The sequence below is a fragment of the Typopeltis vanoorti genome, chromosome 14 (genome assembly GCF_054136105.1).
Source record: "Typopeltis vanoorti isolate ZY-2024b chromosome 14, IOZ_Tvanoo_1.0, whole genome shotgun sequence".
Classification (NCBI taxonomy): domain Eukaryota; kingdom Metazoa; phylum Arthropoda; class Arachnida; order Uropygi; family Thelyphonidae; genus Typopeltis; species Typopeltis vanoorti.
In genome coordinates, this window is record NC_143562.1 from 5,306,179 (window position 1) to 5,332,935 (window position 26,757).

The 26,757-nt window shown below is 34.7% G+C and overlaps 1 protein-coding gene across 1 annotated transcript in view; it reads right to left on the bottom strand.

Annotated features, from left to right (window-relative positions):
• The window catches only part of LOC150099138 (tyrosine-protein phosphatase non-receptor type 13-like), a 470,034-nt gene that overhangs the window by 42,372 nt on the left and 400,905 nt on the right, over positions 1-26,757 (bottom strand). Inside the window, exons 29-30 of the mRNA XM_090403679.1 lie at positions 10,033-10,143; positions 7,947-8,111 (exon numbers count right to left, since the gene is read on the bottom strand). Of these exons, the coding sequence (XP_090259805.1) occupies positions 7,947-8,111; positions 10,033-10,143 (276 nt within the window). The remainder of the gene's footprint in view (positions 1-7,946; positions 8,112-10,032; positions 10,144-26,757) is intronic.

Below are 26,757 nucleotides of genomic sequence, written 5' to 3' on the forward strand. Positions count from 1 at the left end.
AACAAAATAACATAAGGTGATACACCTTTTTACTACTTTTATATAGAAAATACATGACTTCTACATTAATTAAAGATTTGTATATTTCTGGGTCTGATTCCTACTGATGGTGTGGATGTGTACACTTGGATAAATGATTAAAAAAGAATATAATTTCTTGGCAAGTTTTATTAACATAAGACTTTTTTTATTTCTTGATTATCTTCCTATGAATTCATGCATGTTTTTCATGTTAAAACATTGTGTGATAATTACACAGCGTGCGTGTGTGTGTGTGTGTGTGTGTGTACATGAGCAATGCATTCACTATTGAAAGAGTGATTTGGATGGTAAGCAAAAATAGTGGGAGAGCATGTGTGCTCAAAAAGGAGATAGCGGTAGTGAATATTTGTAAAAAGATGCAAATTATACATAATTTTAATTGACAATCATTATCCTTTGTCCACAATGCCAGTTTATTTAAATCATCAAGCAGGATATCTACATTACCTACCTTTATCAACTTTTGCCCTACCCGGTTTTGCATCATCAGCAAACAACAAAATATATTCTTCTTTAAATCTTTCCCTATATCATTAACATACAAAGAGTAGTGGTACCAATGCAAAGCCCTCAATCACTCCACTAGTTACTTTCATTCTCTTAGATTCCACCCTACCATATACTACTCTCTGGTGTTTGTCTATCAGCCACTCCCCTATTCAGCTTCATCCATTCCCATTTGCTCCAACTTAACAAAACTTGGAGCAAATGGGAATAGATATGAAGCTGGTATGGATATGAATATTAAATTTACAACGTTTTGTAAATTTAATATTCATCATTTATTTTTCACAGTATTATAATACAAAAACAATAAAATAAAAAAATAAAATATTTATTGACTGATTATTTTGCATCTTCAGAGCACAACTAATTGTTATAGTTATTATATATATAGTAGTATATAACTATTGTTATATACTATAACAATAGTTATAGTATAACTATTATGATAGTATATATAGTACATATTGCATCATCAGCAAACAATTCAAAATGTAATGGACACAATTCATAAAATCCTAATTTGGTATTCCCTAATGTTGTAGAGAAGTTTTTTTTAAAGTTATTGGATCAAAGTTGATCTCAAGATCTCTCTCTCTCTCTCTCTCTGGAATTTGTGGCAAATTAATGCAACCATACTTGCTGAGTTTAGTACTGTATTTCATCCCATTACCACTATAAATAGTCCTCCTTACTTGTAATGATTTGCATAATCCTAATCAGCTGTTCTTATCTTGATTTTTGTATCCTTGTAAAGAATAAAAAACTATGAAGAAGCTGCTGTTAGCACTCTCAGTTGTGGTCATAACTACTTTATTACACCAAGACAAGTGAGAATGCTTGATGTATCTAAATTTGTTTAGATATAGCAAGTATCTTGACTGAATCTAAATAATCAAGAAACATTAATATACTACAGAAAAAAATAACTGCCTTAAATTACAAAAGAATAAAAAGGTCATTATCAATCGGGGGGGGGGGGGGGGGGGGCAAGATCTTCTAGGTCAAAGGTTGGCAAACTTTTTCTGGATAGGGCCAGATAGCAAATATTTTATGTATTGCAGGTAAAATCAATATCATATTATATCATATCAATTTTAACTCTTGGCCAGACAAAAAACAAAATTTCCACTACTTTTAAACAAAATACAGAATATAATAGCCTACAAACAGATTTTGGGAAATTAGACAGAAGTGTGGAATTTGTTTATATGAGACATAATTATGTGTAATTGAGGTTCAAAGTTAGTTCCTAATCATCATAATCAATTGAAATGCTCATCAGATAAGGCTGATCTTTTAGAAAATGTCCTTTCATATTTTGAAAGTATCTTTCCCAAGCTATCAAATTCAAATATAAACAAATGTGTACCAATATTCAGATAAACCCATGATATGTATGAATAAGAAATGTATGGCATTCAAAACTGTCGAGTTAGCATTGTGAGTGTGAGCATCAAATACAGTGGTGCACAGTGATGAGTGCAACACATGCATAGTCACAGACACAAACTACATGTGATATGAAAGTGGCCATAGGCAATACACTAATGAATGGGCATGGTTGTATCACATTAACACTACTCTATACTGAAACAGCAATGTAATGATTCTGTCAAAAAATTCATTTAAAAACCATCCTTAGCTCACAGGCTCCAATTTAAATCTACAATAAAAAAGCAGCAAGATGGATAAGCATATAGTCTGTAGTTTGCCAACGAATTCTAGATGACAATTCTACTTACCAAATTATAAATCCATGATGCTGCTGTCTCAAAGGAAAACTGTTCAGAAATTATCAAAAAAAAAAGTTACTTATTTGCTTAAGGAAATCATTCACAAATAAAAACTTGTTCATGTTAAACTAACCCATATTAATAAGGCTCCAAAAATTCACAAATTTAACACTCCCATACACCCCTTTAGTGTATGGGAGTATTAATAATATAGATAGTCTTCCCTGATAATATAAATAGTCTCACTTATAAACTTGCTCGACAATTAGCTAAGTTACTTGCTTCCATCACAGTCAACTCCTCTACTGTTATAAAAAATTCTGTTTATTTCAAATCTCCAATAAAAAATGACTTTCTTAAAAAAATCTTATTTATTAATGCACCATTAAATGACTAAGTCAAACTAACATCCTGACATTTGAATTATTCAAATTTACTATTTATGCAGGTTGCTGTGCTTGGTAAGGGAAAATGTACAAACAAATAAATGGTACTGCAATGGCTCCACCCTTCCTTTGGAGAACAAAGCACTTAGCAAACTTACTTTCAAACCTTCAGTATTGCTACTATGTAGATGTAGCATTTGGTCCCATGTAAAAGACATTTTAGATTCTTTTATAACTTATCTAAACAGCCAACATAAAAAACTATACTTCACATTAGAAAAGAATCATACAACTGTCTGATTCTTTTGTGACATACTAGTCTCACACACACACAAAAAAAGATACTTGCATAAGCGATCACATTGTTATCCAGCCCAACAGCATGGGATCCTGAAAACACTAAGAGTCGGGGCTATTTGTTCTACTGAGTACCCAATTCTCCCTCATCTCCTCTCTCTCTCTCTCACACACACACACACACACACACACACACACACACACACACACACACACACACACACACACACACACACACACACACACACACACACAAAAATCCAAGCACTACTATCCCTATTATATATATCCAGGGTACATTTGAAAAGACAACTAAAGAAATATAAGCTTTGCACCACAATTAAGCCATGCTTAAAATTAGAAATCCCATCACTCATCAAAAGACAAACTTCATCCTCTATCACATTCATGAGTTTATGAAGTGCCCTGTGATTGTAACATGGCCTACTATGGACAGCAAGGAAGATCTTTTAATATCTCACCTCAGAGAACACAAATAATACATTTGCTACCATCATTATGGAAATCAAGAGTGATAGATGATGCCTTAGACACCCCTTTCACATAGGATTAGATGGAAATAAACTAACATGCTATATAGAAGTTATTACAAGTTCAAAAGACTATTTTTAGAGTTCACTATGGCTGTGAAATACTTTTCTAATTCCTATGAGTATGGCTATATTAATGTGCAGCCATCCTTATGGAGGTGTTAGAAGAGTATTTCACAATCTCAAGAAAATTCTCTCTCTCTCTGAAATTTTTTCCAAGATCAATTTCTCTCTCTCTTGGATCTCCCCATGTCTGAGGACTCATGATCTTCCTGATGATACTTTGCCATTTCTTTCTCCCTTGTACTTCACTTATTGCTTGTTCTAGTTAAGTCCAGTGATTCTTGATATTTGGTGAATCCATCTGTTGGAGGGTTTTCCTCTTTTTCTTTTCCCACACGGTTTACCCTGGATGATTATGTTTTCCAGGCAGTTGCCTTCCCCTTTATATATGTGTCCAAAATATTGCAGTATTCTCTTTTCAATTATGTTTATCAGTCTTGTGTGGATATTCAGTTCTTCTAGGATACTTTTGTTTGTTCGCTTTTCTGTCCAAGACATTCTTCACAATCTTCTCCAGCACCAGAGCTCGAACACCTCAATTCTTCTTCTCTCATCTTTTTTCATTGTCCAAGACTCAGAAGCATAGAGAAAGATTGAAAAAAACTACAGTTTCAATAAGCTTAATTTTCATCTTTTTGGAGATGTGCCTGTCTTTCCAGATCTTAGTTAAATCAGTCATCGCGTTCTCAGCTAGTGTTATTCTTCTTATCTCTTTTTTACATCCATCTTTTATTGTTATCATCACTCCAAGGTAGTTGAAATGGTCGACAATTTCAATTCCTTCTATATCTATCTCTGTCTAACAACTGTAAAAAAACAAACAAACAAAAAAACTTCTTCAATAGAAAATTAGATGGTACTAAATTAAGACTTCAGGTCTTTTGCCCATTACAATTTGAATTATTTCCTGCACTCGATGTCAGGTATGCAATATAAAGTGGTTGTGCTTTGAAGATGCTGATTTGAAATCCAGCAAATATAAATCGGTATACAGGGTGCCTTGGTTAACGATGGTAATCCGTTCCAGGATTACCGTTAATTGAAAATCGATTAATTTGTTCCTCCCCACAACCATAGTACATATTAAAAATGCAGATAAAACTCATTTAAAATGTCATAAAATTATGGTAAATATCATTTATTTATTATACAGTATATTTGCTACAAAAAATTAACATTAATAAAATGAATTGTTCATGAAAACAGTTTTTAATTATCAATCTTAACCTGAAGGACAATTGGGCTCACTTCGGAGTTTTTTGACAAATGGACCTGTAAAAAACATATCTAGAGTTGTTTGCTTCTGCCTCATTTTTAAAACGTTTCTGAAAAACTGCATGGACTTTTCATTAAATAGATCTGCAGTTCTGATAACTTCAGATTTGTTTGGATTCCATTTCATAGCAACATTTTGAACTTCCTCCTACTTTGCCAAAACATTTTTGATTTCAATAGTCATAATTTGTTCTTTCTCTCCATTGTCATCTTCAGATGAAATTTCCATTTCCTTTTCTTCACATTTCTGCTTGAAAAGTTCTTTTAGTTCGTCAGTAGTCAGTTCTCGGTCATGCATCTCCAATAATTCTTCAACATCTTCTTCCAAGTTAAGATCATGAGCAGTTGCCACTATATCCTTTAGCAATTGGTGTCCATTACCAAAGGAAGGACACAGTTTCCTCCATGATGCTTTGAGACATTTCATTGTTACTTCTTGCCAAGCCTTTACAATTAGCCTAATTGCTATGACAATGTTGAATTATTCCTTCCAAAATTTATTTAGGTTATGTTGGTAGCCTCACACATTTCAAAGTACTTGGTAAAAAGTGCTCTTGTGTAAAGTTTTTTAAAATTTGCAATTATCAGCTGATCCATAGGTTGAATCAGAGATGTAGTCTTGGGAGGAAGAAAAATCACCTTGATAAAATCTAATTCCTCTGGTAGGTCTTCTTGTATGACTGCTGCATGGCCAGGTGCGTTATCCAAGGTTAAAATGGCTTTTAGAGGCAGATTGTTTTGCTCAAGATAGGCTTTGACAGTTGGTCCAAACACTTCGCGAATCCAGTCTATAAATTCTATTCTTGTGACCCAGGCTTGCTGTTAAACTTCCACAAAACACCAAGACTGGATTTAGAGACATTGAACTTTTTGAATGCTCGGGGATTCTCTGAGTGGTAGATTAACATTGGTTTTATTTTGCAGTCTCCACTTGCATTTGCTGCTAAAAGCAATGTTAACCTATCATTCATTGGTTTATGCCCAAGAAGTGTTTTTTTCTTCTTTTGTGATAAATATCCTGTTCGGCATTTTCTTCCAAAATAACCCAGTCTCATCACAATTGAAGACTTGTTGAGGTAGGTATTCTCCTTCTTCTATAATTCTTGTAAAGCTATTGACAAATTTATCTGCTGCTGTTTTGTCAGCACTAGCTGCCTCTCCATGTCTGACCACACTATGAATTCCTGTTCTCTTTTTAAAGTTGTCAAACCAACCTCTGCTACCTTTGAAATCATCATCATCTACCTCAGAGCTTGATCCCGAAGTCTTCTTTTTCAAATCTTGATAAATCTCTTTAGTTTTCTGACAGATTGCATTTTGAGATGCAGTATCACCTGCCATTTCTCTTTTTTTGATCCAAATTAGTAATAGATTTTCCATTTGCTCAAAAAGAAGCCCTCTGACATTCAACCTTGAAGTTCCCTTAGCAACCTTAGCCACCATAAGTTCTTCTTTCTTAGCCAATATGGTTGATATTGTAGAATGACTGGTTTCATATATTCGAGTTAGCTGCATAACTTTCACACCTTCATGATGTTTTGCTATTATTTCTTTCTTCTGTTCAACACAGAAAATTTTTCTGTTTTTTTTTTTTTTCCCTCACTAGCTTTCTTTTTGGGACCCATTTTGTCACACGGTAAAAAAATTCACTCTATAAAAAAAGATACAGTATTATTACAAATTGTACAACACTAAGACAAGGGATACAAAGAACATATCGTCACCGGAAATTAAAGTAAAGTTCAAAAAAAAAAAAAACTTTTTGAAATAAAAGTTAACAGTTAAATTCGAAACCTGCAATTTTTGACTCAGTGCAATTTGCTTGTAAGGTGACGATATTAGATACAGCACTTACCGTAACATACACTGATTAGCAGCTTATAGATACAACGATTATTATACAGATGGGATTTGATTTTGTCTTTTGATGGCGAACGAACAGTGACAGGCAGCACCCACTGATTTATTGTCTACATGAACCAACGCATAAAAAATAAATGCTTAAATACTCATTTTCATCATAAAACACATTTATAAACACAAATTTTAAAATAAAGCACAGTACACTACAAGAAAAGAAACAATAAAAGGAAAATGTAAACAGCTGGCTATGATGGGTCAAACATATCTGAGCTTCACAGCTATGCCGCGTGGCTGTTCTCTATTCGACAATGTCTTCCCACGCATGGCTGAGTGCGATCAGAAAATTCCGGTTTTTTAGATCGGATAGAGGTTCACATAATTGAGAGTCGTTAACCAAAGATTTTTGTCTTACAGCTACTCGTCATTATCTGAGGCCGTTGTTAACCAAGGCACCACTGTATATGTCCTTTTTTATGACTTAATGTTTTGGTGTTGTTATACAAATGATCCAGCCAAATTTGTTTAGGTTGAACTACATTTTGGTTACCATCTGAAAGAAATGTTATAAAAGCCCAAATGGAGTTATTATTATATGACATTTGGTGCAAGATTTTTCTCTCCATGTGATGGTCTAACTGAAATGGAAAACAGAAAAAGCATACCAAATTTTTTTTAAATTTGTGAGTGTCTCAAGTGTACCAAATTTCAATGAAATTCATCTGAGAATTTCTAGGAATAACACAATTAAAGATATATGAATTAATAGGTACCTATTCCGCAAAACCTAAAAAAAAAAAAAAAAGGCATGAAATAAAAATAAAACTTTTATATTTCGGTGATAACAAGTCTGCTTTTATATTATTATTATTATTATTGTTCCGGGAAACTCCAAGGAGTCGACAGACTCATCGAGGGAGGCCCTAACATCATGTCTGGAACAACTATTCAGCATTCACACAGTATCTATCATATCTTGCCTTGAACTCATTCACAGTCGTAGCACCCACAACAGACTCTGGAAGCTTATTCCACTCATTCACCACTCTCCAAGTAAAAAACCTAGCTCTAACAGCCTTGTCAACCACGCTCTTGCCAAGCTTCCATGCATGGCCCCTAGTCCTCCCACCACCAGAAAATATGAAACAAAGAAGATGAGTATGCTCTAAAAGTATATCACTAATCCATAAGTAAGTCTTAGTGGATTAGTAAAAAATTACAAAAAAATTTACCTGTAATATACGATCACCAGGCTGGATCCTTCCATCTGATTTTGCAGGCTCTCGTACCAAAGCTTTAATATATATTCCTGGTGGAGGTCCTCCATAACATTCTTCCTTTTTGGATACGGTGAAGCCAAGACTACCTTCTCTCTTCATTAGCATGATTTCAAATTCCTGTAATAAACTTATTCATTATAACTCTATAGCAGTAATTTAGTTTCTAAGAAAGTTTTAAAATGTTTTCTGTCACACTTGTTAATTTAAGACAATATTTAAGACAATTGTTAGGTGGAAATGAATTTCATCGCATGGTGTGAGACCACTGCCCTGCTTACTGGAGGCCTGAAGTGGCTTGAAAAAGTTCTGTTTGGTCTTCAGAGCAGGGTTTCTGGACTATATAAAAAATAAAATAAAAAATTACAAAAATATATATAAAATTCATAAAAAAATGAAAAAAAAATCCTTAGTCCACCCATGGTACTATGTACTATAGGTTTACTAATAACTTTTTTTGTGGGTGGGAACCACATAAAAAACATAACAATTTCTATTTAAGCAGTACAGTACTCTTTGTTTCAGAGCTATTTTTCCTAATTATATATAAAATATTTAATTTCTGTGAGAGTGTTGTCCAGAATTAATCCCATAGAAGTTAAGGCTATAAAAGGCATTTGTATTATGCCAGTCAATTGCACATGTTAATTAGCTGTCCTGTTCATTACATGAAAAAAAAGTGACTTTCTAAAGAAGAGATCCCTACCACCGTCCATATGAAATTACTGTTACTATACTGCTAAAATCTGTAATAAAGCTATTTATAACTCCAATATTATTATATTTTATATGTTGATCTAATAAGTCACTGCAGAAATCTAGCTAGAATGTTGGTCTTCCAGTGAGTGTTTTTTTTCCTACCAATCCAGCATCGAACACCTATTTTGTAAATCCTCTCCCATTTCTGTTTGCATGACTATACTATCTATACACATTTCTAAATGCCAACAAATGTCAAGTTCCTTCCTGATATCTTCTTTTTTAATAAGATTCTACCACTGATGGCTTCTGTTCATTCTACTAATCTTCCTATGAATTCTCATATCTGTAGTCTCTGATCTTTGACCAAATCTTTTATTTCTAACCCAACTCTTAGATCTCTAAGTTAATTTGTTTGAAGATTGCCTTGTTTATGGCTAGTTTAGTGTTTTGACTAAATTCTCTCATATTCCATATTTATTTATTCAATTGGTTCCCCACGATCATCATCAGTCATTTTCTGTCTACTGGTGGATGAAGGTCTCCCTCAAAGTCCTCCATTTAGTCCTATCTCAAGCTTTTCTATGCCACTGAATTTCAGATATCCCTTTAATCTCATCTCCCACCATCTCTTTGGTCTTCCTATAGCTCTCTTTCTATCTGTGATATACCAGTCTGATATCAACTTTGTTACTTCTTGCTATACAACCTACCCATTCCCATTTAAATCTTTTAAGAGCTGTTATAATGTCTCTCACCCTATTCTGAGCTCTGATCCAAGTATTGTACTTTCTATCTGGAATGGTAATACCAAGTAATGATCTTTTCATTTCCTTCTGGGTAATCCTTAACTTGTTGGTAATTTCTTTTAGTCAAAGTCCATGTTTCACTTCCATATGTCATGACTGGAAGTATGCAACTTTCAAATATTTTTCTCATCATATGTCATGACTACTTATTGTATTGACTATTTTCATAATTAATTTCTCATCTAGAGGAAAACTGTTCATAGAAAGTCAGTAATGATCATTTTCATGTAGTGCTATCATAATATCATGTATAGTATCTTTTAAAAGTATTTTAATCAAATGAAGTAATGTTATCCAAGATTTTAAGTTCATTAAGATGACTTTTGGGAGGAGACTCATTGTAAGTAACAGAACTGAGAGCATATCTCAAGAAGAATTTCTCCAGTCCTTATGTCCAAATTAATTATTTACAAGATTGATTACAAAAGAATCTTAAAAGAAATCAAGTCAATCGATCACTATATATTTGTAGATGTAGTAATTGCTGTGTAAACATCAACATACATGCATGCAAAGCATCAAATTAAACTTACCCCAGAATCTAATTCACTTCTAGTTGACGAACTATGTTCTAATCCTGTGAGACTGCTATTTGCTGAGCATGGGGGAGACTCAATAAGGAAAGAAGGCGGCCTTGAATCACCCTAAAAATTTAAAATTACTTGTATTACCTTATTATCATTTATTAAAAAGGCCACAATAACATGGAATGAGTTTTTATTTTATTTTTTTTTTTTTAAATGTGCATTTTACTAGATAATCTATGGTACATTAGTGCTAGGGGTTAGAGATTGTAGAACCCCGCTGTAGAGACCAAATGTGGAACTATGTCACAGAAAGGAAGGTAACTAGTAGAGCTTCACAGAATTGATCTCGTGCCACTACTATTCAACTTATTTGTTAATGATATTTCATGTAGACCGATAAGGAAGATATCTGGTTGTTTGCTAATGATGCAAAGTTGGACAGAGCTGTATGGAGTGATAATGGTGTCAAGTCTCTTAAGGAGAATTAAAATACTATGTACTTGTGGTACAGGAAAACTGATGTACTTTATACGTTCCTCCTTTTGCACAACTTAACAAGCATTAAAAAACAGAAAGGCAATCAAGTTTCCTGCTGTATGATAAGTATCTAGTATATACTGTTATTTAAATACGTATATATAAAAAAAATAACGTTCCAAACCTCAACAAATTTGGGTGCATGAAACTACCCCAAATTTGAGAAACCTACATTATGAGAACTTCAGCTCAACAGCCAAGACAACCCAATTAGCCCGCTAGGGGGCACCATTAGGACTTTAGGAACAATATTAGTTTCTTGCCTTCTTCCTCATTTGCTTCTGTTAGTGCCTGCATGCACATACCATATTTGTATGTTCCTGAAGATGGCAATGTGACGTTGCCAAAATATTGAAGGTATTCATTAAAGTTTGCTTTAATTAATATCCGTTATATGCGTTGTTAATTCCTTAAGCTAATTACCAGTTATGTATGACCAATGCATAAGCTTTGCTACAAGAATTACGATCATCCACGGAGATTCCATTGCATGAAAGGCCCACCAATACAGCAAAATGAGGTTGAAGATATCGAGACAACTAAATCGTCTGACCTTCCTAAAACGCTGCCGAGATAACAAGGTAATCCCAAATTGTGTTAAATTGAAGCACCGTTTTACTTCACAGAAAGCTCTCCGTATTTATAACTACACTAGTTTCGCCTTATTAAGAGAACAAATCACTGCGACACGCATTCTCCTTGCCGACGAAAACAAAACCTTACAGGCGCTAGAAGAAGAGCTTTCAGATACTCTCGACCATGATTTTTGGATGATTCTTTATGACATCTCATGCGCTTCGGCAACAAAAGAATTCGAAAAAATATGTAGTCGGCAACTGGAAAAATATGAGAACTTGATAAAGAATTCTACTTCCTTACCACAGCCACCACTCAACACGGTTGTCAACCACTCTTCCACAGTTTTAAAACCTAAAGCACTCACCGCACTTTCACGCGACCACAATTTCGCCCTAGCTCCTAAAAGAATACTTGCCGAGGAAATTGTGATTCAAATAGAATGTGGGATTCGCAACCTTCCTAACCATATCGCCAACAACGTAAGACTGGCTACAGCCGGTGTTCTCACCAAAGCAAAACCTCCAAAAAACAACTTATCCAAAGACGAATATGCAGCTCTACTAGAAAAGAAGAAAAACAAAAAAATAGTAATCACCAAAGCGGATAAGGGAAATGCCACTGTGGTTCTCAACCAAAAGGACTACACAGGTAAGCTTAATGCTTTATTATTAGATCATACCACCTACCTCCTATTAAATATAATCCTACCAGCTCTCAGATTAGAACTCTCCACAGACTCCTTAAGAAGGTCACTTCTTGGCCTGTGGAAGTCACTAACAAAGTAAAACCTTATAACTCTAGACCCACCCCCACCCCCCGATTATATGGACTTCCAAAAATACATAAACAAAATGTGCCATTACGTCCCATGGTGGATAGCATTGATTCCCCCACATACAAATTAGCCAAACCGCACACACTATACTGGCAACCCACCATCACACACAAAAAACTCAGCCCACTTCAAAGCCAGTATAGAAAACCTCTCACTCCAACACACTGACATAATGGTCAGTTTTGACCATTCACTAATTCCTATTCACTAATGTCCCACTCAAGGAAACCCTAGACCTCATCTAAACCAAGTTTCCTCCTGATATCTCAGCCCTATTTCAGTTCACAATGAACTCAGGCTATTTCATTTGGCAAGGAAAATTCTACAAACAGATAGAGGGGACATCCATGGGTTCACCACTTTCCCCACACTTGGCCAACTTCTTTATGGAGACCTTTGAAGAGAAAGCCTTAAACTCTGCCCCACAAAAACCCACTATTTGGCTTCGGTAGGTGGATGACGTGTTCACTATTTGGCCACATGGCTCAGATACACTCCACTCCTTCCTAACACACTTAAACAACCAACACCCCAGAGTCCAGTTCACCTTACAAAAAGAGGAAAACAACACCCTCCCCTTCCTAGACACTCTAATCACTCGCCAGCCTGATGGATCTTTGGTTTTGATTTTTGGCGGATCTTTGATTTTTTCTCTGTTTATAGAAAACCCACCCATACAGGCAGATACATCCACCAGCAAACCCCCCCCACCTCACAAGAATATGGGGTTATAAAAACACTATTCAACAGGGCAAAATTAATCTGGTCAGATCATGATACCCTAACCACTGAACTAAACCACATCCTCAACACTTTTTTAGCCAATGGCTACAACCCCCAAAAAATCAAAAAAATACTAAAACCAGTAAACCACAACCCCCCCCCCCCTCCACAATAAAGATTACACTAAATTTATCACCATCCCCTACATCCGGGGCACCTCTGAGAAAATAACCAATATCCTCAAAAAATATGACCTGACTTCATGTTATAGAGCACATAAAAAGTTGGCATCCCTTATCCACTCTACCAAAGACTAACCACTCCCCCTAGACCTACCTGGTGTATACCAGGTCCCTTGCAGCTGTACTTTGGCTGAACAGTGAATATCAGGATTTCAGAACACAAAGACTACATCTGGTTTCACCAGTACAGCCACTCTGGGCTGGCAAACCATGCCTTAGATACCCGGAATAGAATTCGTTGGAAGAAAACTAAAATAATACACCGCAGCAAGTTCAAGTACGAAAGATTATTCATGGAATCATCAGCAGCTCTAAAAAACGTTCCAAACCTCAACAAATTTGGGTGTATGAAACTGCCCCAAATTTGGGAAAGCTACATTATGAGAACTTCAGCCCAACAGCCAAGACAACCCAATTAGGACTTTAGGAACAATATTAGTTTCTTGCCTTCTTCCTCGTTTGCTTTTGTTAGTGCCTGCACGCACATACCATATTTGTATGTCCTTGAAGATGGCAACGTGACGTTGCCAAAACATTGAAGGTATACATTAAAGTTTGCTTTAATTAATATCCGTTATATGTGTTGTTAATTCCTTAAGCTAATTACCAGTTATGTTATTTAAAGTTATTTTTTTGTGTAGTACATTAAGAAAATTAGGTGGGAAAATCATTTACTAGTAAGCAATGTGAACACAAACTGAGTCATATCAAATATCAATAAGGAGGTTGTCTTTTTTATTTATTTACTTGACCATCTGCTTTAGAACACAGAGCAAGATAATAAAAGGAAAACCAAAAAGCAGCAAAGCAAATGAAGGAGAAATACTATTGAAATGCATACAGCAAATGCTGAATGTTGGTAAACCATAATTTAACAAAATTTTCACTGTGAAATGAAAATCCAGTACAAAGCATAAAGGGATTGCAGATCTAATAAATAAATAAAAACAATTCAAAATAATAATAAACGTAGAAATGCAATGAAGAAAGAAGAGTGGCTACAGGGGATGTGACATAAAGAAACAGTTTTCAAGAGGAAGTAGTCAATTTTCAGGTGACAGATGAATTTCACTGCCTGTCGTGAAACCAATGTCTCACTTAATGGAGGCCTGAATTGGCTTGAAAAGTTTCATGTTTGGTCTCTACAGCAGAATTTCTGGACTATGTAAAAAAATAAATATATAAAATTAATAATAAAAAAAAAGGTAGGAAAAAATTATACCCCCTCCCCAATGGTAAAAAAAAAAAATTAAATTAAGCACAGGCCTTCCAACATGCAGTAATAACAATACTGTAATTCTAATAATAAATGGACTGAATAGCAAAGCTAGAAATATCTTATGCAAAGAAGCCAGATGGAACAGGATAAGCTTACAAGAAGCAGGAATTAAGGATGTGATACATTCCTTGTAAGGTACAAAAATATATATAATCGTCCATATTAGCACAAATGACATTGCCAACAAAGAAACTAAGTGTCAAATAGACAGTTATAAGAACAATTATATGCATCATATATTTGGAATTTAGTCAGGCATTTGATACTGTACTGCATGCTCATCTTATTTATAAATTAGGAAAATATAGCATTAACACCAACGAAACTAAGCGATTAAAAGGATGGTTAAGGAACAGAAGGCAGAAAATTATAGTGACTGTAATATCTTCAATATGGCTCCTGTAATTGGGATCCTTACACTGGGTTCATTGTTCCTAATTTATGTCAATGATATTGATCATGAAATTAAAAGTTTAATGTCTAAATCTGTTGTACCACCATATTTGGTTTAAGCCAATACATTTTGGTCAGCAACTATGTAGTACCATCATACTATCCTGTACTACTGAGGGTATCATATCAGAAAATTGAAAATGATGTCTAAATCTGCATGACATTCAAGTAAGAAGGGAAGTTAATAATGAAAAGCAAAGGCTATTGCTTAGACCAATGAAAAGAATGTTTCACTGGTCTGAGAAATATCCTTCTCATGGCAATTTACATTTCAGAGCTCCAAATGTAAGGTCTTTTGCCTGAGTAGCAAAAATTAAAAGGTAACTTACTATTTGGAAAATGATGAACTAAAAAAAAAAAAAAAAAAAAAAAAAAAAAAAAAAAAAAAAAAAAGATTTTTTCATTAATGTGCAAGAACCTTAATAAAATAATAATAATAAAAAAGATGCCATTATTTCCGTATACAAAAACAACGAACATTTAGAGTATTATATTCAAGTATGCAATCCCTTAAAAAGGATATAGATATACTGGAGAAGGTGATGCAGAAGAATAAAATTCCTAAAACTAAAGTTATTCTTTAGTTTTTTAGGAATGGCCACAAGTTGCAAGGGTGACAGGGCAGTTGAATATGAAGGATGGTCTAATTTTGTGATTTTTTTAAAGCTAGAAACTGCCCAGATGTAGCTATTATATATGTAAGGGATGGATGATTCAACTGTTCAAACTTCAGGTATCTGAGAACAACTTCATGTAACATTGTCAGCACTTCTAAATAATCTTTGTCTAAGACAGTTACTTTCATACAACAATTATTTTATAAAAAGGCCACCAAGGTTATGAAATCAAGCTTTGCTTAAACTACAATCGTGACAGTTGTGCCTTTTTCAGTCTTGGTGAAGATGTTTTCAATTGCATGCTTTCACATTTAATTTTAAAAATGTTTCCTATCATAGGAAAAAACGCCATTGATCTAAATGGAAAATGGCTGCAATCAATTTTTTTTTTTTTTTTTTTTTGTTAATTCTGTCCCCTTATGGTTAGATGACCATGCATTTTTATTTTTTTTAAAAAAAGACAATTACTTGAACGAAACAATTATTGCATAAAATAACCACCAAAGTATTTATTAAAAAGTTTGCTGTTTCTTCTACATTAAGTCTTGTTTATTCTTTATTTATAATTCTAGTTATAAATCACTTCACAGAATGCTTACAGTTTCCACACTTGAAAGGTTCTGATTTACAGAAAACAAACCATGACAATTATAACAATGTATAATGCTACTACAGTACTTTGGAGCTAAGTTTGTACTCTCCCCCATTTCCAAGAATTGCATATTAGAAATTTAAACAAACAGTTATGAAACAAATTATATATTTGTTTCATAACTGTGAGAGTGTTAGAGCATTAGAGCACAAAAACAGAGGGTGAAAGAATTGAAAGTTGTGGCAGGTATGAATGAATTGAAAGGAGATAAATTTTTTATGAGAGAGGACTTGAAAGTATTGTTAAAGGTAGCGAAAGAAAAGAGTGACAGAGTTAGGATGGTGAATCTGTTGCTGTGGTACGATAGAGAGGAGTTTAGAAGGAGGGCCATAATTGCAAATAACTTTATGCGCAGGTTATACAGATGGTGTGGTGCAGAATTCGTGAATGTGTGGAATGAGTTTGATGGGCGAAAGGATTTATACAAGATGGATGGCCTGCATTTGAATGGATTTGGTGTGCGGAGACTGGAAAAAGTGTTGCTGAATGAAGTGAAAATGGATGTGCAGAACCATGGAAACTAGAACTACCAAGGAGGGGGGGAAGTGAATATGCAGACATCAGTGAGACAGTTGAGTGTAAGAATGTACATAATGTACCCGAGCCAGTACTAAGGACAAGAAATCGGAATGGGATAGTTAGAATAACACATCAAGATAGGGGTGGGACAAAGGAACCTCTGCATTTCATGTATACTAATGCCAGGAGTATTAGGAACAAGAAGGAAGAATTTTTGGCCTTGATTGGCTCTTCTTGGTCACAGGTTATTGGCATTAGTGAAACATGGCTGACGGAATATGATATAGTTAGTGGGATAGAATGTGTAGGTTATAGTGTGTTTAGGAGGGACAGAGAGAATAAAATGGGGGGGAGGAGCATTACTGATGATAGCTGATGAACTGCAGCCAAGGAGAATTGAAGTTGTATTGCAGGATAGTGAAAAGAGCTCATTTGAGGCTATTTGGTGTGAGATTGAGTGGCAGAACAAAATATACAGTTGGGTGCTGCTATAGACCAGGTGATGGAATAGATGGTGGAGATAGTATGCATAAGCAAATAGAAGCAATGAGTGGAAGGAAGTAATTATTATGGGGAATTTCAACTATGGTAACATTGTTTGGAAAGAGGAGAGGACACATGTGAGGAAGAAACTGGATTTTATTCAATTATTAAGGAATAATTATCTGAGAAAGGATGTAATTGAAAATACTAGGGGTTTGAGAGTGCTTGACCTGGTAATAGCATCTGAGAATTTGACTGTAATGAATATGACCATGTTGCCACCTATTGGCGAGAGTGATCATAAGGTGGCTAAAGGTGTGGAATTTTCGATTAAGACAGGGTATATGTGGAATTACTGTGCTGGCAAGTATGACAAGCTTAGGAGATTGCTTGGTTCAGTGCCATGGCATGTAAAAGTGCAAGGGCTGAATGTCGATAGAGCATGGGAAGTGGTCGAGGAGCATTTACAGGAGGTTATGGCTGATTGTATACCTATGGTCCGAATAGTAAAACAAGTAGGGATTAAATGGATGAATAACACCATTAAGCTTGAGCTGCAAAAAAAGAAACAACTGTGGAGGGAATTTAAAGAGAAAGGTGACCTGCAGGCACACGAACGGTATAAAGCGCAGGCCAGAAGGGTAACGAGTGTGGTAAAAAAAGCAAAAGCAGATTATGAAAGGAAACTAGCTACGCAAGCTAAAGAGAATCCCAAACAGTTCTTTCAATATGCTGTAAGTAAAAGAAAAAATGTATATGGCAGAATGATTTTAAGGAATGCAGATTGTAGAGAGGTAATAGAATCAGTTGATATAGTGGAATTACTGAGCAAGCACTCTGAAGGAGTATATCCTCCAGGTGGTGATATTGAAGGAATGAAGGAACCAGTAGCTTATATGGGAATTGAGGTGAATGAAATGGAGATGAATAGTATATTACAGAACCTTAATGTGAATACATCTGTGGGATTGGATGGTATATCTGCACAGGTCTTATGTGAAGCAGCTAAAGAATTATCAGTGCCCTTGACCATGTTGTTTAATCTGAGTCTTGGGTCTGGTTTAGTCCCGAAGGTGTGGAAAGAGGGGAAAATAGTTCCACTGCATAAAGGAGGATCCAAGACTACTGTTGCAAATTACTGACCGATCAGCATATCAGAAGTTGTTGTCAAGGTCCTGGAGAAAGTAGTCAAGGGAAAAATATAGGAATGGATTGATGAAAATGAGAAGACAGCATGGCTTTGTGAAGGGTAGATCATGCCTCAGTAACTTGCTCAAGTTTTATAACACAGTGACGACTGAACTGGATAAGGGTAATGGGTTTACAGTGATACTGCTGGACCTGGCTAAGGCATTTGACAGGATACCAAATGGAATTCTAATCCGTAAAGTACAACATATGGGAATGGATATAGGGTTGGCGAGATGGACAGGTGGGTGGTTGATGGAGAGATATCAGAGAGTATTTAGTTTATTCATGAGTAGAGTCCAAAAGCCGGCCTGTGACGTAGCGTGTCGCAGGGTTCTGTTCTTGGACCACTGCTGTTTAATTTGTTCATTAATGATATAGGAAAGGATCTGAGAGGAACTTCATTTATTTGCAGATGATGCAAAGTTGGGTAGGGCAATAGTGAATGCAGATGATGTCAAAATTTTGCAGGATGATTTGAATAGATTGGAGGTCTGGGCTACAGAGAATGGATGTGAATTTAATGTGGCAAAATGTAAGGTTATACATTTTGGGGTGAAAATATTAGCAGCAGTATACCACATTGGTGGAACTGCACTCCAGGAGATTGATGAGGCCAGGGACTTGGGAGTGTTGGTGGATAGGGATATGAAGTTTAGGGGGCACATTGCAAAAGTAGCTAAATCAGCTCATCAACTCACTTGGTTGTTGAAAAATACTTTGACGAACAGAGACAAGCAAGTTATTGTACCTCTGTACCGAGCCTTGATAAGACCTCATCTCGACTACTGTGCCCAGATTTGGTCACCTAGGTTTCTTCTTGATGGGGAGGAGGTGGAGAGGATCCAGCGGCAAGTGACCAAGATGATAGCAGGTCTATGGAATGAACCTTATGAGAACAGATTGAAGATTTGTGGGTTGCAGAAATTAGTTGATAGGCGGAAAAGGGGAGATATGATTGAGACATTCAAATTGTTAAAGGGTTTCTATAGGATTAATTCAGAGGATATTTTTGAGATCAGGACTGGTGGTGGGATAACTAGGGGACACCTATGGAAGCTGGGCAAGAGTGTGGTTAGCAAGGGCATTAGAACTGGGTTCTTTACTTTTAGAATGGTAAATGAGTGGAATAAGCTGCCAGAGTCTGTTGTGGGTGCTATGACGGTGAGTGAGTTCAAGGCAAGGTAAGATAGATACTGTGAGAATGTCGTATAGTTGTGTGAACATGATGTTTAGGGCCTTCCTCGATGAGTCTAAGGACTCCCCTGGAGTCGCCCGTAATAATAATAATAATATTAGCTAACTTCTCTGCATTACATGCAACTAAAGCAATATCAATTATTAATGTCATTCTTATAATTATTTTTGATGTTCAGTTGACAAAAATAGAGAGAATATAACCTTGTGGACTTTATTTTGAAAAATAAATAAATAAATAAAAATAAAATAAGGATGATCACCAAATGAAAAAACTATGTATTTTTCTTATTATTATTCAGTATTTACTTGAGGTCTCATCAGTGAGTAGTCATGAGTTGCCTCAGTGTTGCACTCCCTACAGGATCAGTTGTAACACTATCCAGGTATTTGCTTACGCTTGGACTCGCCGAACTTTATATTTACTATATTCGGCATGAAACTCTTTGAGTTTCTTATTCGGCTATGAAACAATATGGGAGGTAATATACATTAACTTAAATAAATTACATTATTTTGTTCCCCTGCACTGATCTGAAAAATAAAAGACAGCAATTTTACAAACATTACTAAATAAATGCATTGCTAAGATTGATTTCTTGTCACACTCAGAATAGATAACTTTCACATATGTGAAACTCTCTTTTATCTTTGGAAACAGACACAATAAATCGAATGTATACAGCAAAAAAGTTAAAATTGTAAAGGACAGAGCGAAAATGATAAGTAAAACAGCATACTTTGTCAAGCGACACAAAGGTCGTTCTGTTATAGTTAATCCGATAATGATCTACAATCACCATTAAGGAATTAATGACAGAAAGCCATTAATCCCTTAATATTAATCCATTAATGTTTCGGTCCTTGAAAAATATTAAGGTGATTTGTGTATTTTATTCACTACAGCTGGTTGGGAGGTTAACAATACACTTAATCATTTGTCTGAACTTCTGAAAGGATATTATAGGTTACTGGTTGATGAATTTTTTTTTTTTTTGTGGAAGGTTGGATGAGGACAAAGGCACATGTGTAGAAGATGAGTTTTTATGGTTAAGAAAGTAGTGAGAGCTAGATTTTCCTTCTGCAGAATAGTGAACGAGTGAAGAGCTTGTCGGATGAAGTGCATCTCATGTGAATGAGTTTAAGAGAGAGAGGATATGACAATTGGTGTAAATGACACGTGGCTTTCTTCAATGAGTCCTTGATTCTCTGGAGGTCTATGATGATAATAAGAATGCTAAACCTGGAATGCTCTTGTTATGTTCTAGCTCAAAATTTCACTGCCACTGTCTAGTGGCAGTGAAATTTTGAGCTAGAACATAACAAGAGCATTTTATTTATACAGTTTTACTTATCACCTTAATTTGGTTAAAATACATATATGATTCAAGTTATAAACCACTGTACATGTACACACACATGTGCGTGAGCACGCACGCACAGTTGAACTTGGTTATAATGGGCATCACAGTACCAGAAAAATTTCCTCATTAGTGATGAGTTATACCTATTTCCTTTTTTTTAATTCCCAATAATACAATAAAAAACACATTCAAAGAACAAAAGAATTTCGGGGTTTTTTTGTTCTTTGAAACAAAACATACCCAGATATTATTTATATGAATTTGCTTGTATAAACTACAATACACTTAATATTACACACAATATATTCGTTGATAGTGATGTGGAAAACATCACTATCAACAATAACATAGTCAATGAGACTTTTCTTATTCCTTGCCTCTTCTCTCCATGTGAATTTGTGCACATTTATATGTTGGAACATGGTGTTAGTAATAACCAGTCCATGTCCTGAGAAGAAATCCAACAGGCATTTGCCATTATTAATAGCTTTGCTCTTTTCTCCAAATTTTCCCCAAAATATTTTTGTATGTCTGACAATCATTTTCTACTCTGCTATTTAGATCCCAACAAGGATCAACTTTTCCTTTTTCATTGTGTCAGCTGTTTTCTCTATAGCCTCAAAAAATTCCTCCACTTCTACCTTCTGTGGGACCATAGGCACAAATAAGTCTCATTGTTCAGTTCCCCATTCTAATATTTTTCCACATCACTGTTGTACTCTATATTGCCTGCCATTCAAGAAAATTAGCCTCGTATTTAGTGTTGAATACTATGGCTTCTCCTTCTTTTCCTTGATTGTCATTGCCTGAATATAACATTTTGTATTTATTACTTAGAAAGATCTCACCAGTTTTTGTCTTTTTTGTTTTAGTCACCCTTATTATGTCGATCTGGTACTTATCCAATTTGTCAGCTAGCTCCATTTCTTTGCCATTCAGGCTTCTTATGTTGATAGTACCGATCTTGAACTCTGGTGATGTTGAGTTGGGGTAAGTTTTAGGATTTGTTCCAGTAGCTGACTTTTCACTGTTTGCCCTCGTTCCCTAGTGAAAACAACGGAGGGGCTTTTTTAACCACAGCCAGCATAAAATTCTGTCATGTTGTACTATCATTTGAAATTTTGGTTTAAGCCAATAAGAGTACAATTTGGTATACCTCCATATTTGAGCATTGTTAGTCAAATATCATCTATCATAGCTGTCTTTCCACATTTCAGGTTTTTGATGGTGTTTCAAATTCAAGTATTGATATATATATATATATTCCTGCTTGTATTTCTTCTGAATATTAACTACTGTTCTATCATTTTCATTTCATAGATTTTTAAAGTAATTATGAGGGTGGTCTGAAAAGTTCTCAGCCTCGTTCATAGATGGCAAAACTATCGCCAAGTTTTTTTTTCCTAAGTTAGTACATCAGTCATAAGCACCCATGTGGAATTGCAAGTCATTCTATCAAGTAGTTTGTTTTATACAGCTGTCTGAAACAAAAGTGTTGTCTGTATCCCTTGAAATGGATAAAATTGAGTATCGTGCAGTTATAAAATTCCTTGTAAAAGAAGGTTTAATGACAAGAAAAATTCATTCAAAGTTCATAAAAGTTTATGGGTATTCTTTTCCTTTGTCTTCGACTGTTACAGAAAAGTTATTTTCTTCTGGAAAGACTGCACAAGGAAAGCTGTCAATACATGTTCACAATGCAAACCTGAACAAAAACGATTGCCTAAAACTTTCTCAATTTTTGGGTAGTTATACTGACTAATACTCACCATTCATGTGTTCCTTAATTTGCAATTCTTTTTTGTTTTGTTTATATTTAAAAATAATAAATAATTTTATTGTAATTTATTTTGGATATCTATTAATGCAGAGAGAGCTATTCTCCTGCAGCCAATAGTGCATGTAATATTGCATGCTCCTTTGTCTTCGACTGTTACAGAAAAGTTATTTTCTTCATGAAAGACTGCACAAGGAAAGCTGTGAATACATGTTAACAATGCCAACCCGAACAAAAACGATTGCCTAAAACTTTCTCAATTTTTGGGTAGTTATACTGACTAATACTCACCATTCATGTGTTCTTTAATTTGTAATTATTTTTTGTTTTGTTTATATTTAAAAATAATTTATTAACTAAATTATTTATTGTAATTTATTTTAGATATCTATTAATTCAGATGGAGCTATTCTCCTGCAGCCAATAGTGCACACTTTCAACTGAATTGTTCTCTTTTTTGTGTTTTCCTATAACTGTATTGACACTGGCTATAAAACAGCTGAAAATTTTACGAATAAAGATATTTAAATTAAATGTAAGTGATTCCGTTAATAATATTTTATGAAGAAAGTAAGTTTGTGGTAACTGAAGCAGATAGGAAGCCATCCATTTCTCTTGTTAAGAGAATATCAAGAAAGGTAAAGTTCCATTTGTTCCTATTTCTGTAGTGAATTTGATTCCAATGTGCAGATTATTCATTTTTCAAAAGATATCCAATTCTTGATCTGAGTTTTTCATAATAACAAAAATATCTTCTATATAATGAAACCAAAGAGAAGTTTTGGATTTATGTTGAACATTTTTTTTTCTTCTAGATGTTTTAAATAAAAGTTGGCCCAAGTTAGGGAAAGTGTGGAGCTCATCACAGTTCATTCAATATGCCTGTAAATTCCAAATCCAGCAGAAATATTCTGAGTTCATAATGAACTTGAAGAGGTCTACAATGTCTGATGGAAAGAAAGAAGTTCTGAGATATAATTTAAAGATACATCAGTAAAGAGTGAGGAAATGTCTAAACTGAACATTAAATCAGAAAAGCTGAGTTTCAATTCTCTAATTTTTAAAGTAAAATTGATTTATTTTTAAATTAAAAAGTAAGTAAGAATATCCACTAAGGGGAATAAAGAGATTTTAGAGAAATTTGGAAATTTTCCAAGTAGGACTTTCTATTGAATCAACAAGTTGTAGAGGATGATGTAGTTTAGGAAGAGCATAAATGCCGGGTGGTCTTGCATGACAGCTTCTGACAATAACAACACAGGTGTAACAACAAATGACTCTCTATCTACTTTCATCTACCACAAACCTATCTTGGCTGGTTGTTACATTCAAACAACAGGGCATTATCACTCACAGAAATATGGTATTAAATGCCTACTATCAAAAGCCCATATAGCATGTTCCTCATCAGAGTCGCTTCAGCAAAAAATTTCTACTATCAAATAAACTGCTTCTCTCTCAATGGGTACAATCTAAAAATCATTGACAAAAAATCAAACCATCCCCCCCCCTCCTAATTTTCTACTAGGAGATAAATCCTGAAGGTTTAGAGGTACTTCTAATATGTGGTATTTTCAGCTCCAGGTTTTTATAAATGATATTGCTTAAAAGAGATGCTTCTAATATCCCACATATTAGAAGCATCTCTGAACTAGATATTCAAGTCCTAAAGAAATTTCATTTTGAAGCCACATTTAAGTCTATTATCCAAATCAGTTCTATGTTATCTTCTAAACCTTCATTGCTACCTGAAGTATATATATCAGATTACTTGTAATTTCATCTGTCCTACTTCAGACAAATGGGCCAATATGTTGCAAAACATATTTCAGAACACCAATCTTATACTTAACTCAAAAGACATCACAAATCTGGCCCTGCTAAACATGGAATTAATAATTCATAAAAATTTAAGCTATATTACTATACAGAAGCAGCCAGAAATTCAAACATATTTTCAAAGAAAGTGCTGAAGTCTTTCTTCACTGTCCAAACTGATGGACTGTCTAGCCTGAAATTTAAGATACTGTTATCAACAGCTGTATTACTTAATATTCTTATAATTTCTTTTCTTTTTTTCTTTTTTTTGTTTAACATAATCATACATATCTGATCGGTTCCTAATAGTATATTATTTACTTGGCACTTTCATAAATGCATTCAAAAACATACAATTCTTGATCTGCATGTATTGTTGTTTTTGAACTTTGCATAATTCAATTTCTAACACTGACAGTAGCTTAAGATACTTAAACTGAAATATCTGTGTAATTACTACTTATAATTTATTAAGCATTTTTCACTGTGCATATATGGTTTTTTTACTATACTTGTTAAAGTAATCACATTTATTTGAATTAAGACAAGAATTAATTGTCTTCTTTGAGGATAATCTTTTTCACCTCAATAGGTGTACAACAGAACAAATATGGCTTCAACATTTAGCTTAATTGTCAGATTTATTTTTAAGATAAATTGATTCAATTTATCATTACAAGGTGCAAATACAATAGTTTAGTCTTCAAGACTGAATGGAAGGTATCATAAAAAAATTTAAATATTGGGACAACTTTGTTAAAACAAGTACAGAGTGTTATAGCAACACTTAAAAATAAAAAAACAACAACTGAAAATGACTTCGGACAAAGCTGTTAAAAAAAAAGAATTAAAGGGTATCTCAAGTTTCTCCAAGTTAGTTTTGGAGAGTACTTTCTATAAACATTAAAAAATATGAACTGGATTCATAATCCATTTGCAAATCATTTGTGAACTGAAATAGACAGAAAAAAAAAAACAACTTATAAATTTTTGGCATGGATTGAAAAGAGAATATCCATCATTTAATGAAAAAGTTTAAAAATCTTTCTGTGATTTTAAACTACCAGAGAGCTTTCTCAATTTACACTTTGATAAATTCAAAGGGTAAAAGCTGTATAACTGAGAGGAGGTCTCCACACAGCCTTTAAAGGAATGCGGAAAACCGACCAGGGCTTCTGACCTAATGTCCAATCCTCACCTTCTCGTGGTGCACCCTGTTGGGTATCTACCTGGGTACTGAACGAACAAGGATGGGCTGGCAATTTGGGATTTAGCCGACCAAATTGTATTCTTACTGGCTTAAACCAATATACAAAATGATGGTTACAACATGACAAAATATCATACCGCCTGGGGCATCGCCCAGTTAAAGAAGGCCCCCATTGTTTTCGTCAGGGAACCAGGGAGAACTGCGAAAAGTCAGCCTACTGAAACAAATCTGAATAAAACATCCCAACTCAACATCACCAGAGGTAAAGATCAGTACTATCAACACGGGAAGGCTGAATGGCAAAGAAATGGAGCTAGCTGAGGAATTAGATAAGTACCAGATCGACATAATACGGGTGACTGAAACAAAAAAGACAAAAACTGGTGAGATCTTTCTGAGCAATAAATACAAAATGTTATATTCAGGCAATGACAATCAAGGAAAAGGATTATAGCAACTGCCATTGTATTCAACACTAAATATGAGGCTTATCTTCTTGAATTCCAGGCAGTCTCAAGTAGAGTGATGCAGGCAAATATGAGAATGGGGAACTGGACAATGAGACTTATTTGTGAATATGGTCCCACAGAAGGTTCTACTAAGGTAGAAGTGGAGGAATTTTTTAGAGACTTTATAGAAAGCAACTGACACAATGAAAAAGGAAAAGTTGGTCCTTGTTGGGGATATAAATAGCAGAGTAGGAAATGATTGTCAGACATACAAAAATATTTTGGGAAAATTTGAAGAAAAGAGGAAAGCTAATAATAATGGCAAATATTTGTTGAATTTCTGCTCAGGACATGGACTGGTTATTATTAACACCATGATCCAACATAAAAATGTGCACAAATTCACAAGGAGAGAAGAGGCAAGAAATAAGAAAAGTCTCATTGACTATGTTATTGTTGATAGTGATGTTTTCTCCCTTGTGCAGGACACCAGAGTGTACAGAGGATTTGAAATTGGAAATGATCACTATTTAGTCTTCAGCAGGATAAAACTGAATTTCATTTTGAAAAGAATAACATGTAAGAAAGTTTTAAAGCGAATAAAAGTTGAGCAGCTCTCAGATGTGAACTGTAGACTAAAATACAGAAATATTATTGAAAAGAAAATGAAAGAGTTTGGAAACAGGAATCAAACCTTGGAGATTCAGTGGCCAGCCTTGAAGAAAACCCTGATTTATTCAGGCAGAGTTGCATGTGGTGAGGTAGTCTGCAAGGATAGAAAAATCAGAACTCCATGGTGGACACAGGAA